Source organism: Sus scrofa, chromosome 18, assembly GCF_054392235.1.
Source record: "Sus scrofa isolate SSC_HxYL_T2T_F1_AM1 chromosome 18, Sscrofa_HxYL_maternal_Yorkshire_Landrace_v2.0, whole genome shotgun sequence".
NCBI classification, from domain to species: Eukaryota; Metazoa; Chordata; class Mammalia; order Artiodactyla; family Suidae; genus Sus; species Sus scrofa.
In genome coordinates, this window is record NC_139400.1 from 46,442,168 (window position 1) to 46,457,153 (window position 14,986).

General features: G+C 43.0%; 1 protein-coding gene across 3 annotated transcripts in view; it reads left to right on the plus strand.

The window, feature by feature from the left end:
- The window catches only part of AOAH (acyloxyacyl hydrolase), a 180,809-nt gene that overhangs the window by 119,008 nt on the left and 46,815 nt on the right, over positions 1–14,986 (plus strand). For all 3 annotated transcript variants that reach the window (XR_014834240.1, XM_021079244.2, XM_021079245.2), the window contains one exon: positions 6,457–6,539. Coding sequence is in view for 2 of the 3 variants with exons in the window: in XM_021079244.2 (XP_020934903.2) it covers positions 6,457–6,539 (83 nt within the window). In the remaining variant the exon portion in view is untranslated. The remainder of the gene's footprint in view (positions 1–6,456; positions 6,540–14,986) is intronic.

Sequence of the window (14,986 nt, forward strand, 5' to 3'; positions counted from 1 at the left end):
GCAAAACAATATTTCAGTACATAAATTCCATTCTTAGAATTATCAAAAATACATTTCTGGCTAAATATTGGTAACAGTTACTTTCCCAAAGGAAAAGAACCCCTCTTCATTGACCGTGAAATGATTTTAGTATTGAACTCAGATCTAATGTCCATTTCCCATCTGCTTTTTCAAAATATAACGAAACAGCCAAGGCAGAGAGCGTAAATGATGCAGTGTATAAAGTATTCATTTCAGGCTCTGGGTAAGATAGCAGATTGAACAAAGCATTTACTTCTCTCCCTTGAGAAGCCCCCTGAAAACGACGGTAAATGAATTTGTCCACAAGGACAAAGAGAACACGAAGAGCCAACAGCCACAAAATGTTGAAAGCCGGAAAGCAGAAGGACAAGTGCTAACTGACTTTGTCAACTCAGATTTGCATCTCAAGCTAGTAGGAGGGAAGCCTGAGAAGCAGCCTGGACCATCCTGCAGAAGCCCCCAAAACCTTGGGAATTGGCTCCATATGGTAGCTCTAGAAATGGAGGGGAAGCTGAAAACGGAAGTACTGCTTGAAAAATTGCTGAAGAAGTAGTTAGAGCCTCAGATCTCTTTCCTTCCCTTGTTCTGCTATAAGACTCGGGTTTATCCTCTGGAGCTGCTAAAATCAAGAGCTTCTGGACTGGCAGACACGACATAGTGAGGGAGGAGCACCCTATGAAAACACAAGCATGCTGAATCTGAGGGCCACCCACCTTCAGCTCCTAAGGGCTAACAACCCAGTAGGAGACTAGAAGCCCCTTCTCTGGGGAATCTGCACATCCCGAAAGGAAAGCCTGAAAGACTCAGAGAGAGGAGTTCCCTGAGGAAGGCCCAGCCAGCCCCCCCACCCCCCCACCCCGTGATGACCATGACAGCAGTTCACCCCCAGCAGCCCCACTTCCCAGTCAGCTTTTGGGTTTTCAATCAGTTTCCACTTTAAAACATAAGCCAGCAGCTCGAGATCATCAAACATCTGAGAGGAACCTTGAATGTGAAAACAACACAAAAACGAGAAAAAGAACTTCAAGAAAACAGACTGTGCTCTCAGAGGACTAAAAACAATGTTTAATTAACATCCCACTTATGGGAGTTCCCTTGTGATGCAGTGGATTAAAGATCCAGCTTTGTCACTGCAGCAGCTTGGGTCACTGCTGTGATGAGAGTTTAATCCCTGGCCCAGAAACTTCCACATGCCATAGGTACAGACCAAAAAAATTGCTTATGAAAAATAACTAAAATGAATATCTTCAAAAAGATGAGATGTTACATTCATATAATTTAAAAATTATATTAAAATTAAATATTCAGAGACCGAAAAAAGATCATTTGGAAATTATTCTCATAACATAAGATGATTTTCATAGAAGTGCTGAAAAGTCAAGTTGGGGATATCATCCAGAAAATAGAGCAAAAGCCAAAGAGATGGAAAATAGGACAGAAAAACTTGGAAAATTAGAAGGCCAGTCTAGGTGACTGAATATCCATATAACTGGACTTCTAAGAAAAGTAGAAAAATGAGTCAGTGGAATATCTCTCAGAACTGAATGACCTGTGTTTCCAGGTTGAAAGGGTCCACCAAATAAATGTCTACACTGAAGGAAAATAGAACCATGCCAAGCCTGTCATTGTGATACTTCAGAACATGTGGAACTGATGCTACTCAGTTTCTCCAAGGATTGGGGCACAGAACAGCCTCAGACAGTGACACTCGGAGGCTGGGAGCCAGTGGGTCCATTCCTTCAAACTCCTGAGGGAAAATGGTATTAACCTGAAATTCTACAAGCCTCTGTTCTGGCTTTTATTGTGTAACAAGGTGCTCCAAACTTTGGTGGCTTACAGCAAGCCATTATTATATCTCATAGTTTGGGAGGTCAGGAATTCAGGCAGAGCTTGGCTGGCCAGTTCTTCTTCTCCATGTGACAATGTCCAGGGACACTTCATGGTAATCACTTACCTCAGGGCCGTAGGCCCCAAGATGGCTTCACTCATGTGAGGGGGTACCTGGGAAGAAGTGACCAGAAGGTTGGGTTTAGCTGGATCACTCCTCTGTTCTAGGTAGGGCTTTGGTTTTAGTACACTTTCATTTTTGAGCAGTTTCAAGTTTATGGGGGAAAAATGAGCAAAAATACAGATACTCCTATATACGCCCTCATCTCTTCAGTTCCCCCTATTATTACTCTTGCATTAGCGTGATACATTTATTACAAATGAAAGGCCAACATTGACAGATTGTTCTTAACTGAAGTCCATAGTTTACAATAGGGTTTTACTCTTTGTGTTATACTGTCTGTGGGTTTTGACAGATGCCTAAGGACACGTCTCCACCATTACAGTATATACAGATTAGTTTCACTGCCCTAAAAAGCCCCTGTGCTCCACCTATTAATCACCCCACCCCTCCTCATAATCTCTGGAAACCACTGTTTTGGGGTTTTTTGGTTTTTTAACTGTCTCCATGTTTTGCCTTTTCCAGAATGCAGTTTCAGGTTGGATACCTTTCCTTAGTAATATGCTTTTAAGCTTCCTCTGTGTCTTTTCATGACTTGATAGTTTACTTCCTTTTATTGCTGAGTAATAGTCCATTGTATGGCTGTACCAGACTTTGTTTATATATTGACCGATTGAAGGAGGTTGCTTCCACTGTAGGGCCTTTTTACATGACATCTCCAGATAGTCAGACTTCTTAGATGGTGGCAGAGAGCTGCAAGAGACCAAAGTTACCAGGGATCTTAAAAATCAGGCCAAAATTGACATAGCGTCACTTCTACCATATCTTATTGGTCAAAGAAGCAACAAGACAGCCAAGATTTAAGGGTAGGAGTGTCAAAGATAATGAGGCCGTCATTAAAACTACTGCATCAGTCAATAAGAAGCAAATGCTGATGGTCCTGGAGGCCCATTTCCTTCTTCCTATTAGTGCTTAGCAAGAAGGTAAGGGACCCCCTCCTTTTTACAAAACTGTTGCCTATTCCATAACTCTATTATTATTATTACATGGTGACTTATAAGCTCCAGAACCTGCTTTCCCTGAAAATACATAGGGTGTCCCAAATGTTCTAGTCTCACTATGTCCAGTCTAAGACACCTTGGAGTTCACCTAATGAGAGTCCAGGAACCAAGTGAACTCTGCTGCTTCTCTACTTTAAAGTTTTTCCCCCAAAAGTCCTATTTACTTTATTTATGTTTATAATTATGGTGCAAGATGTGTTTGGGGGTTCACCCTACACTTCACCAGCAGTACCTCACCACCCTACACCACACCAAGTCAAAAAATAAAAACATTTTCAGATATACAAATGCTAAAAAAAAAGTTACTTCCTACACATCCTTCAAATGTTACTTCAAAGTCCTGTCCATCAAAAATGAGAAAACTGCAGTTCCCGTCGTGGCGCAGTGGTTAACAAATCCGACTAGGAACCATGAGGTTGCGGGTTCGATCCCTGCCCTTGCTCAGTGGGTTAACGATCCGGCGTGGCCGTGAGCTGTGGTGTAGGTTGCAGACGCGCCTCAGATCCCACGTTGCTGTGGCTCTGGCGTAGGCCGGTGGCTACAGCTCCGATTCAACCCCTAGCCTGGGAACCTCCATATGCCGCGGGAGCGGCCCAAGAAATAGCAACAACAACAACAAAAAGACAAAAAGACAAAAGACAAAAAAAAAAAAAAAAAATGAGAAAACTGTGGTCTTCTAGGAAATAGGAAATCCAACAAGTCAGGAAGAGGTACGAGAAGGCCGAGAATCTGGAGAAGGGAGTTCCCAGGATATCCTCTGTGCACCAGGGTGAGAAAGTAACAGGTCCAGATTGTGCAGGTCAAGGGGTTCCGGAAAGGTTTCCCATAGAAGGTGAAACTCAAAAACTATCTGGCATGTTGAAGCATATTAAAAAGAGATCAAACAACTGTAAAAAAAGATCAAAGGGTGAATTGATGATAAATACTTAAGAAAATTAAGCGGAGAAACAAAAGGCAGATACTAGCGCCAGGGAAATGAGAGGTGTGAAGAGAAGAAAAGGCAGTCGGAGATCCGTTGCGAAGAGCTAAATCCCGCTCTCCCCACCTCTTATGATGGTGGGAAGTGAATAGATAGCGCCCAAGCTCAAAACTCAAGAAGTAGCCTTGAAAGTATGTTATTTAGAGATAAGGAAGGAAATAGGAAAAGACTCAGTCAAATAAGGTTGAAATTAATTGCCTCTGGGAATGGAGAAATGGGAAGGAATGCGGAGTGTGGGGTTGCTGTTTATCACGACCAGCCTTATAGACAAGCACTGTTTGGTTGTGAGAGGCTCACCACCTCAAGGCTTTGTTCACATTCACTTTTTCAATGAGACTTTCTCTTGCTCTGCCCACTCAAATTCTAGTTCCCAGCCTCCCTTTTCTTTAATAGCATTTACTGTCTTGTAGATTCCTCTCTAATTTGCTTATCTGTGATGTTCAGTGGGGTTTTTTTCCTGCCAGAATGTCAGTGGCAGAGGAGCAGGGCTCTTCATCTTTTTCATTTACCAGTAAATGTAGACCCAGGTGCCTGGATCAGTGTCTGGAACATAGTGAAGCTCAGTAAACATCACTTAAGTAAAATCTATTTGATTTTTCAAACTATGTGCGTGGGTAGCTTTTATTTTTAAAAGTAAAATAAATCATTCACCTCAAAATTCTACCACACAGCAAAAATCCTATAATTAAAATATTGCTCAGAGATCTTGGTCTTCTCTTAAGAAATGTTTTTAGTAGGGTTTTTTGGTTTGTTTTTAATTGAAGTATAATTGATTTACAATGTTGTGTTAGTTTCAGGTGTACAGCAAAATGATTCAGTTATATGTTTTTTTCAGATTCTTTTCCCTTATAGGTTATTACAAAACATTGAGTATAGGGTGTTCTCTTGGGGCAGGTTAAGCCAGTTGAGGATCCAGCGTTATCACTGCAGCAGCTGTGGTCACTGCTGTGGAGCGGGATTGATCCCTGGCCCGGGATCTTCCACATGTCTTGAGCACAGCCAAAAAAAAGTTCAAAAAAATATTTAGTGTAGTTTCCTATGCTATACAGTAGGTGCTTCTTGACTATCTGTTTTATGTATAATAGTGTGTATATATTAATCCCAAACTCCTACTAATTTATTCCTCCTCCCCTCTTTCCCCGTTGGTAATCGTAAGTTTGTTTTCTATCATTATTAATTTTCTCAGACTTAAAAAAACACTTTTTGCAGTACATTCCAAGTGCCCAAACCTGATACAGGCTCACCTTTCTGAAACACCGAGACAGTTGGCAAGTATTATAATACAATGAGTGAGACTTACATAACATTTAAAAATAAATGTGATTTATGGTTGTAAGATAGGGAATTTATGATAATGAAGAGAAGATAAAATACATTGGAGGAATAATCAAATATGTCTAAGTTTAATTATTATTCATTAGTTTATACCTGGTCTTGTTTCAAAAAAGGATTTTAGGAAGCTGATAAAAGTAAAGAGAACATAACATTAAATTACATTTACATTAAATTAAATGTTGGCAAAAGAAGATAGAAAATTGAAGATGGAACAAAGAGGAGCCAAGAAAGTAACTTAAAATATGTGCACTTATAGACTGATGCTGGTTGAAAATTTATCTCTAGAATCTCTGTCCATTAGTATTAAATTCAGCTACAGGTAAGAGAAAAACTCAGCATCTGGGTGGTTTAAATAAGATAATAGATGAGATTATTTCTCTCACATGTGCAGTCTAGGTCTGGTACAGGAAGGAACTCAACTCCACTGTCCTCGGGGATCTAAGAGCCTTCCAGCTCCTGAGTAGAAGTTGTCCCCATAGTCCAAGATGGCAGCATTTGTGTTGCAGGCAACACAGCGGAGAAAGAGCAAGGACCACCTGCCAGTAGTTCCCTAAGAAACATTCCCAGAAATTGTCGCTGGAGAATTCCACTTCCATCTCATTGTCTAGAACTTAGTGAAATGCCCACTCCTAGCTGCGTGGGACAGACATCATTTGGGGCAGACATGTGTCCTGCTAAAACTTCTATTAAAACTGATGAAGGGGGAGAAGTGGATAGAAAGGCAAACAGGAGTGTCAGCCACAGCTTCACAGCAACAGAAAGAAGAAAGGGAACATGGTCAGGTTCAAAATAACAAAGTTGGTAAAGATGACCAGGTGCTTGAGACATACAGCAGCTCTTGGTTAAAGGGTTGAAGAGGGAAGACTCTGGAGGTCTTCGTTAAGGAGGAAAGGTTTGATCCCACCACATCATTGAAACCTGCAACCCATTTTGTAGGACTGTTTCTCATAACTAATAATGTTTTGACAGTTTACAGAAAACATGTCCGCGGAGATTTGATTTTCTGAGCTCATTTTCACCACATTTTAAAAAATCATAATGAAGTCATGTGTCTTTATACTCCATCATATCACTCTCCTGACATTAAATATACACATATGTATTTGTTTCAGACTTAAAGAAAACTCTATCTACCTTCGTTTACGGAAAAGGAACCGCTGCAATCACAGGGACTACCAGAACATTTCAAGAAACGGTATGTCGTGCTCCATTTAAACCTTCTCCAATGTGCCTTTGATGATTGGCTTTATTTCTTAGGCACCCCAGAAGCTGAGGACTAGATCGTAAGGAACAGAAAACAAATGGACAGTCTCCCTTTCCTCTACCATTGCCTTTTTGGAGGTGGGGGGAAAGGAGGGGTTGGGTTTAGAGCCTTTTACCTGCAGCGAAAGAGAACGAGATGAGATGCAGTCAAGGGATAGACCCCAGGGACACCTCAGTCATCCAACAGCAAAGTTCTAGAAAGGCCAAGGTGCACGGCATCGAGGCTAAGGAGGCAAGACCTAAGTGAGTATTAGCAGAACAAGGACCGAGCAAAATCAAGGTCATTGCAAAGTCTGTACCCTCCCCTGTGGTGCAGAGTCTCCCACATTTCTAATGCGGTTGGAGTTTTAAGAAAAATAGCTAAAAGTTTGTGGCTGAAATCCTGCAAAGCCATTAAGAAAAGGAACGTATTTTCAGAGTGTTGTCATGACTTCCAGGTCTCTGTCAGCCTCCCACATTTCCCAGGACATCTGGAACCTTCTGGGCTTGCTTCTTACCTGTGTGGTTCTCACCTCCCACCGGGGACGCAGATTCAGTCCATTGCCACAAGATTTTGAGGACACTCCTGGTTAATAAACCACAGCCCAGCTCTTGCCTAATGAGCTGCCAAGTAATGGTTTGTGACACACAATCCAGGGACAGCAAACACTTAACGTGTGTGTTGCCACTCCATCTCCTTAAGCCTGGGGAATATATTACTAATCCACCTTGGCACTCTTGTCTGCCACACTCAGATTCTGCCTCAGCAACTGACAACACAGCACACCTGACAATCAACATCAACAGATTAGACTTGGCACATAAAGTTAAACCTATTTGCCAGCCCTGTTCCAATTCTAACCAACAAGAGTATTAAGGAATTTTCCAAGCAGTGCAAGTTTTACCTAAATATATGACCTACAAATAACATATTTTTTATAATTATATTCTACATAGAACAAATGTTCTGTTCTAAGAACAACGTAGATTTTTTTCTTACTGATAAAATAAGAGCTGATTTTTATTGGTCTCTTACCAAATGCTAAGAACAATTTATGTATAATATTTCATCTAATCCTTTCAAGGAGCTATGAAGCAAGTATTTATCATATTTATATTACATATTATATTATTTATATTATTATATTTCTTCAATTCTAAGAAACCACTGATTGTATTAGCTGTGGAAAGTTTTAAGGGAGGAAAAAGGAAAGAAAAATTGCAATGTACACATTGACTGCAGCACTGAACCCAATATCAAATGTGTTAAAATACATTTCTCAAAACTGAGGATTTGTAATGACACCCATACGCTTGCAGCTAAGAAAACAGAGGCATAGAGAGACCAAGAACCTTGTCCCAGGTCACAGCAATAGGAAGTTGCAGAAGAGGTAGAATTTGTACCCAGCTTAATCTGATTCCATTCGGACACCAACAAACATAATACAGGCGCTGGTCTATGATCCGAGATGACCTGCAGAAAGAGATCAGCTTTGTCTCTTTGTGTTTGAACAAGACTCACAGTTTATTGGAAAATTGTCATTGAAGGTACCTGCGAATCATCGTAGACACAAAGTGAACACCAGCCCCTTCCTGCTCTCTCTGTTTTCCTTTAGTGAGATATTCAAATAGCTCCATTGCTGTCAAAAGCTCTCTCTCAATGTAGCCTGTAAACAGCAAAGAACAAAAACACCCCTGTAGAACAGAATATTTCACAGCTCTAGAAAGTGAGGGTTAAAAGTCCCTGTATTTTTATTTAGAAAGGCAAAACACCAGCAAAAGAAAAATATATAAAATTGGATAGTGTAATTTAGTTTCTATTCTACTTTAAAAAGAAAACTAGCTATACATAAGAAGATTGGTAGAAAATTCACCAAAATCGTCATGTTTTATGAATTGTGGGTAGTTGCTTTCTTTTTCAAAAAAAATATTTCTGATTTTGGGTTTATAGAGAAATAACAACAACAACAACAGCAAAAATCTGGAAGGAAACTAAGTGTAGGGACAGTAAAAAACTGACGCAAGGTCCCCAGCCAGTGGCACCTTGTTAGGGTGCAGAATAAGGAATAGGATTTGGCCAGAAGCACAAGCTGGAAGCTGCCCTCTTTTCCTGTGCCTCCACCCCAGCATTTCTCTGTCTCCTAAGACCCAGACATGTCATCTCAGCATCACCGTGTACCCACAATGAATGCAGTCATCTTTTACAAAATCAAAAAGACCAAAGTAGGTTCTCCAAAAAGTGCTCAGCACAATTTATAGCAGATGTTTCTTCTTTTGTGGGTGCACTGTCTTGACAATATTCCCTTAGAATTCAGATGGTGGAGATAAAAAGGGAGAAAGGAGAGGGGAGGAGAGGCCAATCATGAAAACACCTGCGTGTCAAAATTTGATTGAAATCCATGGCTTCTGTCAGACTTCCATCTAATGAATAAATGCTGGGGTGGAACTGGGGCGAGGGGGTGATAGTTCCTTTCTTTAAATTCACAATCCTTAGACATACAGAGAGTGTGCACTTTATCTAGTATAGCTTCTTTGAAGATGTTCCTTGACTCTTTTTTCTAGGGATATAGTTCTTTAAAAAAATTCTTTTTTTTTTTCCAGTTTCTCATAGTTACTCATTATTTAATGTCCGGGCCTTATTTATTCTCCAGCCCCTCTTCCTGTTTTCTGCTGCTTTCCTCACTATGGACTTTTCCTTTGATATGATGCGGCACGTAACCTGACTACCGGCGCCAAGTTATTTCAATTACTCCCTGAGGTTTTTATTAGATATAGAAAAAGTCAGCTTCCTACAGCCTGCATATTTATGGCTACACTTATTTTTCAGAACCAGTGAGAGAGAAAGAGGAAAAAGGGAAGAAAGTGTTGAATGGAATACAAAAGCGTTTCTTAAAAATTGTTAGTGTAAGAATTAAAGAAACAGTTCCTATTTTCCTCGATGTTTATGTACAAGATCTCAGAATTGTCTGCAGATGCATCTACCATGAACCATTGCCCGTGATTGCAAAGTATTTTAAAACGTAAAATGTCAGAGTCATTTTAATGTGGGCACTAATTCTGTAGCAGGGAGGTGAGTCACAGCAAGCTTCCTGCTGAACCGTCTTTACCGTCAGCCATGGAGACGGCTGCAATTCTTACTGCTCCCAACGTGGGAAAAAAAAAAAAAAAGGATAGGGAGTGAGGGGGAGGGGCCAGTGGAGTGAGGGGGGAAGGGGTCAAAATACCACAGAGTTGGCTGGATCCTCATAGACCTGCACTTGACTTCTCAGAGATGCAAAGTGAAGCCCAGAGACCAGAGGTCTTCCCCTCCTGTTGCTTTGTAAAAATCTTTCTTCCTTGTGTATAAAACAGCAGACTGGTTTTGAATTTAGGCCCTGGAATTGGTGTGTGACTTGGATGAATCGTTAAATTTCGCTGGCCCGTTTCTGCATCTATAAAATGGGGATCACGGTTCGATGGGCACAATTGCCAGAGGTGACCCTGGGATCTCCTTCTGGGTTGCCTAGACAACAAGTCAGCTCCAGTGGGCGTCTTCACCCCATCCTACCAGGGGAGAGGCTACACCCAAACTTAGTGGGACGATGGGATTTGGGGGACCAACCCTTTCCTCCTTAAATTCCTTCATGTCATGTGATGTAGTTTAAGAAATTGGTTTGTCACAAAACCCAGAGGGGGCCCCCTTTGTACAAAGATCCACCTGTGAACTTCCCTGGGTTGCGGTAAGGTTGAAAGGGGAAATACGGTGCTTACTGAACGCCCATCATTGTTGCTAACTTCATCCACCACCTGTCCTGTTGTTTACTCAGCATTTTTAAAAATCACTCATTTTTTCAAAGGAACAAGTAGATTTTTTTTAAAAAAAAAATTTAAAGCTAAATGTCCATGATAGGAAGGCCTGTGGCTCCCAGAGTTCAAGGGCAGAAAGAGGGGCAGCTACCGTTGAGTTTCCAAGCCCCTGGGAACAATAGCAAGTGGGAAGGTAATGGGGACAGGTGAGGGGCACCTGGAGAATCTGGCAGAAAGAACAGGGCCTCCTCTGGGAGGAAAAACCAGGGATTGGAATGGGTAGTGATGGAAACTGGTAGACGGTAGTTCTAAGCCTGACAGAGGGGGGCAGGGGTGAGGGATAGGGGAGAAAGACGGGGGACTTCACGGGGAGCCCTGGGGAATGGGAGGTGGGTAAGGCCTGGGGAGCAGGCTCGGGGCTCCCCTAGAGAGCCTGGGGGAGACCAGGGCAAAGGCAGGGTTAAGGGGAGGGGACCAAGAGCTGAGGGTGGGGCAAGAGATGAACAAGCCTTGGCTGGCTGAGCTGGAAGTTCTAGAACCTGTTGAAAGGAGAAGAAGCAGATGAGGGCTTTCACCTTCCCTCTAGCAGAGATGATGGCCCCTCCGAGACCAGAGCTTTAAGCACAGATGCCAGTCAGTATTAGCTGGAGAGGCCCACCCAGCAAACCTGGACCCCGAAACCACCTCCTATACCTTGGCTGCATGTTCGAGTCTTTGGGACCTGCCACTGGGCCCTGGGACTCGTAATCTTCAGCCTTCGCTGTGTACCACCACAAACATGGGTCCACACACCCGACTTACAGCAAAGTTAGTCTGCTGACTCTGGATGGCGAGGGCAAGTGCTGTTTATTGCAAGGCACCCAACGTGGGGCCAAGCATGAAGAACGGGCCACTGATCCTCAGAAGAGCCGGACTCCCTGAGGGTTTTGAAGGAGGGGGTTGAAAGGCAAGTTTAGGCATGTGGGTTGCAGGGCGCCTGATCAGCATGTGCACAGTTCTCTGATTGGTTGATGGTGATGGAACAGGGTGATGTCACAGGGGTCAGTATTATCAATCCTCAGGTTCCAGCCTGGTCTGGGGGCTCCATGCTCTCCTGGTCTTCACACAGTTAGTTCCTTCCACCTGGTGGGGTTTTCTAATCTGCAGAACAATTCAAGGATATGGCTCAGGATACTATTCATAGCCCTTGGGTAGGAACTAAAGGTCCTTGAGTTTGTTTTATGGCTAAACTATTATTATTTTGTCTTGCTTGACTGTTTTCCTTAGTTTCTGAGTTTTATCACTTTTCTGATCAAATTTGCTCTTTGGAATGCAGGGAAGGCCTAGGAGGCTAAACCCTTTTTCCAACAAGAGGTGGGGGACACAGGCAGGGGTCTGTCCCCAGGAAGGAAACAAGAGGGTCCTGCTTGGTTTCAACTGAAGCCCTTTGTTCCCGCCTCCGTGTTGGGTTTCCTCACTTGTAGCTGAATTATCTGCTTTAAGTCTGGTGTCCCGCTCTGATGATGAACACAAGCCATATGGGAGGAGTTCCCATCGTGGCGCAGTGGTTAACGAATCCGACTAGGAACCATGAGGTTGTGGGTTCGATCCCTGCCCTTGCTCAGTGGGTTAACGATCCAGCGTTGCTGTGAGCTGTGGTGTAGGTCGCAGACGAGACTGGGATCCCACAGCTCCAATTGGACCCCTAGCCTGGGAACCTCCATGTGCTGCAGGAGCAGCCTAAAAAAAAAAAAAAAAAAAAATGGCAAAAAGACAAAATAAATAAATAAATAAGCCATATGGGAACCAAATTTGTACTCCCAGCCCTGAACTAAGCCTCTGCTGCACATAGTAGGGACTTGTCAACCCAACACACAGTTTTTTTGTTTTGGGGTTTTTTTTTTAGCTAAATAACTCTCAGGAGTTACATTTAACCTTTGAAGAGAAGAAAAGTACACACAGTAATCTTTTGCCAGCCTAAATACCTCTGCGGTGGGCAAAAACCATGAATGACAAGACTAGGCTTCATCTAAAATAAAGGGTAGAAGAAAAACAAATGTTAACATGATATTCAATATCAATATGTATTTTAAAGTAAATAAAAATTCATAAGGCATCTACTTCCAAAATAAACAAGTCTCATCTGCTTTAAGGGACAAGCAAATCCCAGCCCTGAATCTCCGTGGCCACACAGCACCCTGATGGTTTTAGGGGCTGCACTGAGGACCTCTTTATAGTTTCCAAATGGCACTTTACTAGCTTAGAATAGAATGTCATTTGTCACTGGCAGCTTTCCTCTTTTTTTTTTTTTTTTTTTTTTTTGGCAAGTTTAGCAAAACCTTGGTGTAAACACCTGTTCGGAGTTGTGTTGTCTTCAGAAAGTCAAAAGCGCTGAAGAGCATATTTTCCTGGGGGAGGGGAGCCAATCTTCCATCCATTCAGTGAGAAGTCGCCCTTTTCTGGGCACCCCTATGCTCGCTCACTTACTGGGAGGGTGGGGAACAAGGGACTGACGGCAAGTATGTAAGCATGAAACATGGAGAATTTTAACCTCTGTTAAAGTGCACGTGTTTGCAGCCTCAGCTACCCAACTCCACCCAAGTTCCCTTGCCACAAGCCACATTTGGTCTTGAACTTCTTAACTTCTCCGACCACTCTCCGTCCCCCACACCCAGAAAAAACGTTATCTTGCCACTCCCATTGTTAAACCATCTAGAGAATGGGAGAGAATCTAACAGACCAGGAGGAACTAGAAAAAACGGGGCAAAATTTAGGCCAGCATGTGAAATTCGAACTCAGAGCATCTACAAGAGAAAGTCTTAGGAAGGCCAAGTGGGTGGGGAGGAGAAGAGAACATTGGGCCGCAAAGGGGTGATGGAAGAGTTTCTAAGGTGGACGGAGGAGGAGGCCTCGAAGCAAAATCAGAGATGGGGGGGTGGGGGTGGGGGAAGAAAGGGGGTTTCTACCTGATGGACAAACTGTGTCCATGACAAGTGTGACCCCAACTCAGGGTTCCCCTTCTCATGACTCTCAGACTGTTTCTCCTTCATATCACTGCTCTGGATGAATGACATGAGATCACCAGCAAAACCTCACCTTATTCACACACCATGAGACAGTACAACTCTGTCTTTCTGCTCTCCAGTGAAAAATCAGGAGAGGCGAGCCCTGAATTCAAGAGACGGATCCTTCCTGCCTTCATTAACTGGCTGATGTTTTTGAGCACCAGTCGCTATAATACACAGGGAATAAAAAGACAAAATGCTGAGTTACCTGGTAGCCTAGTGCTTAAGGATCTGGCATTGTCACTGCTGTGGCTCGTCATTGCTGTGACTCTGGTTCGATTCCTGGCCTGGGAACTTTTGCATGCCATGGTCATGGCCAAAAGAAAAAACGACTAGAAGTTCCCATCATGGCTCAGAAGAAATGAATCTGACTAGCATCCATGAGGACACAGATTGGATCCCTGGCCTCACTCAGTGGGTTAAGGATCCAGTGTTGCCATGAGCTCTGGTGTAGGTTGCAGATGTGGCTCGGATCCCGAGTTGCTGTGGCTGCAGTGTAGGCTGGCAGCTACAGTTCCGATTTGACCCTTAGCCTGGGAACCTCCTTGTGCTGCAGGTGTGGCCCTAAAAAGACAAAAATTAAATTAAAAATAAAAATAAAATGATAGTGTGACCCATCTAAGTTAGGAATGTAAGGTTGAAAAAGAAGATAAGAAAGACAGACAGACTGACTAAATGCTAGTGCAGGCCTGGACCATATTCAAGTCCTGACCTCTCACTGGCTGGTTCCATAACCTCTGAGAGTCCTTTGCCCATTCTGAGCCTCAGTTTCCCTAAAATAAAGAGCTTAAACCAGATAATCAACTTCTATCCAAGCTCTGTGACTCTGAAATTCTAAATCAGAGTTTTAGACCAGAAATCCTCAGGCTCACTCTGTGTTTAAGTTGTTTGTTTTTTTAATATAGCTTGTTGCTGATATTTAAAAGGGAAGAGATTTTACGTAAAAATCCAATCTCCTATTTATCTCAGAAAATCAGCAGCTCTGGCAATACAGCCACACTCCTGCCTCGCAACATTGGTTGGCACTGAATGGCAGCCCTCCCCTTCAGGTGGATTATGTGCCACGTGTTTGGCCATGGTTCCTGCTGTGCTCCCTTCACACATGGATTTAGCTACCTGGCCCCTGTGGCCATTTGAGAGTTCAAACCCCAACCCAAGTCTAAGTGGTGGGCGGCTATTCAAGGGAAAGTAGAACTAGGACTTCCACACACAACAGGTTAAAAGGTGCAGAAGTGAGGAATAGCTACTGAGAGTTGACCAGGCCCTGGGCATCCAGCAAAAGGAGAGAAGCTGCCTCTGGTAGGTGTGTTCTAACAAGAGTAGACATGAGGGGGAAGTCCATCCTGCTCTTAAACTTGGACTTGACCGAGAGGATTTTGACTTCTCAGCAAACACAAGAATTGTCAAAGGAGCTTGCCCTGGGCACAGAGAAACCACTATTCAGACCTTACTCCAAGTCAGAAAGAACAGACTGATGTCCTTCCAGGCCCCAAGCCACTCATCATGTTTCGCCAAGGAATACTGCCAAGGACCACTGCTCAGGGCACAGTTCTCCTGGGCATCAGTTAGC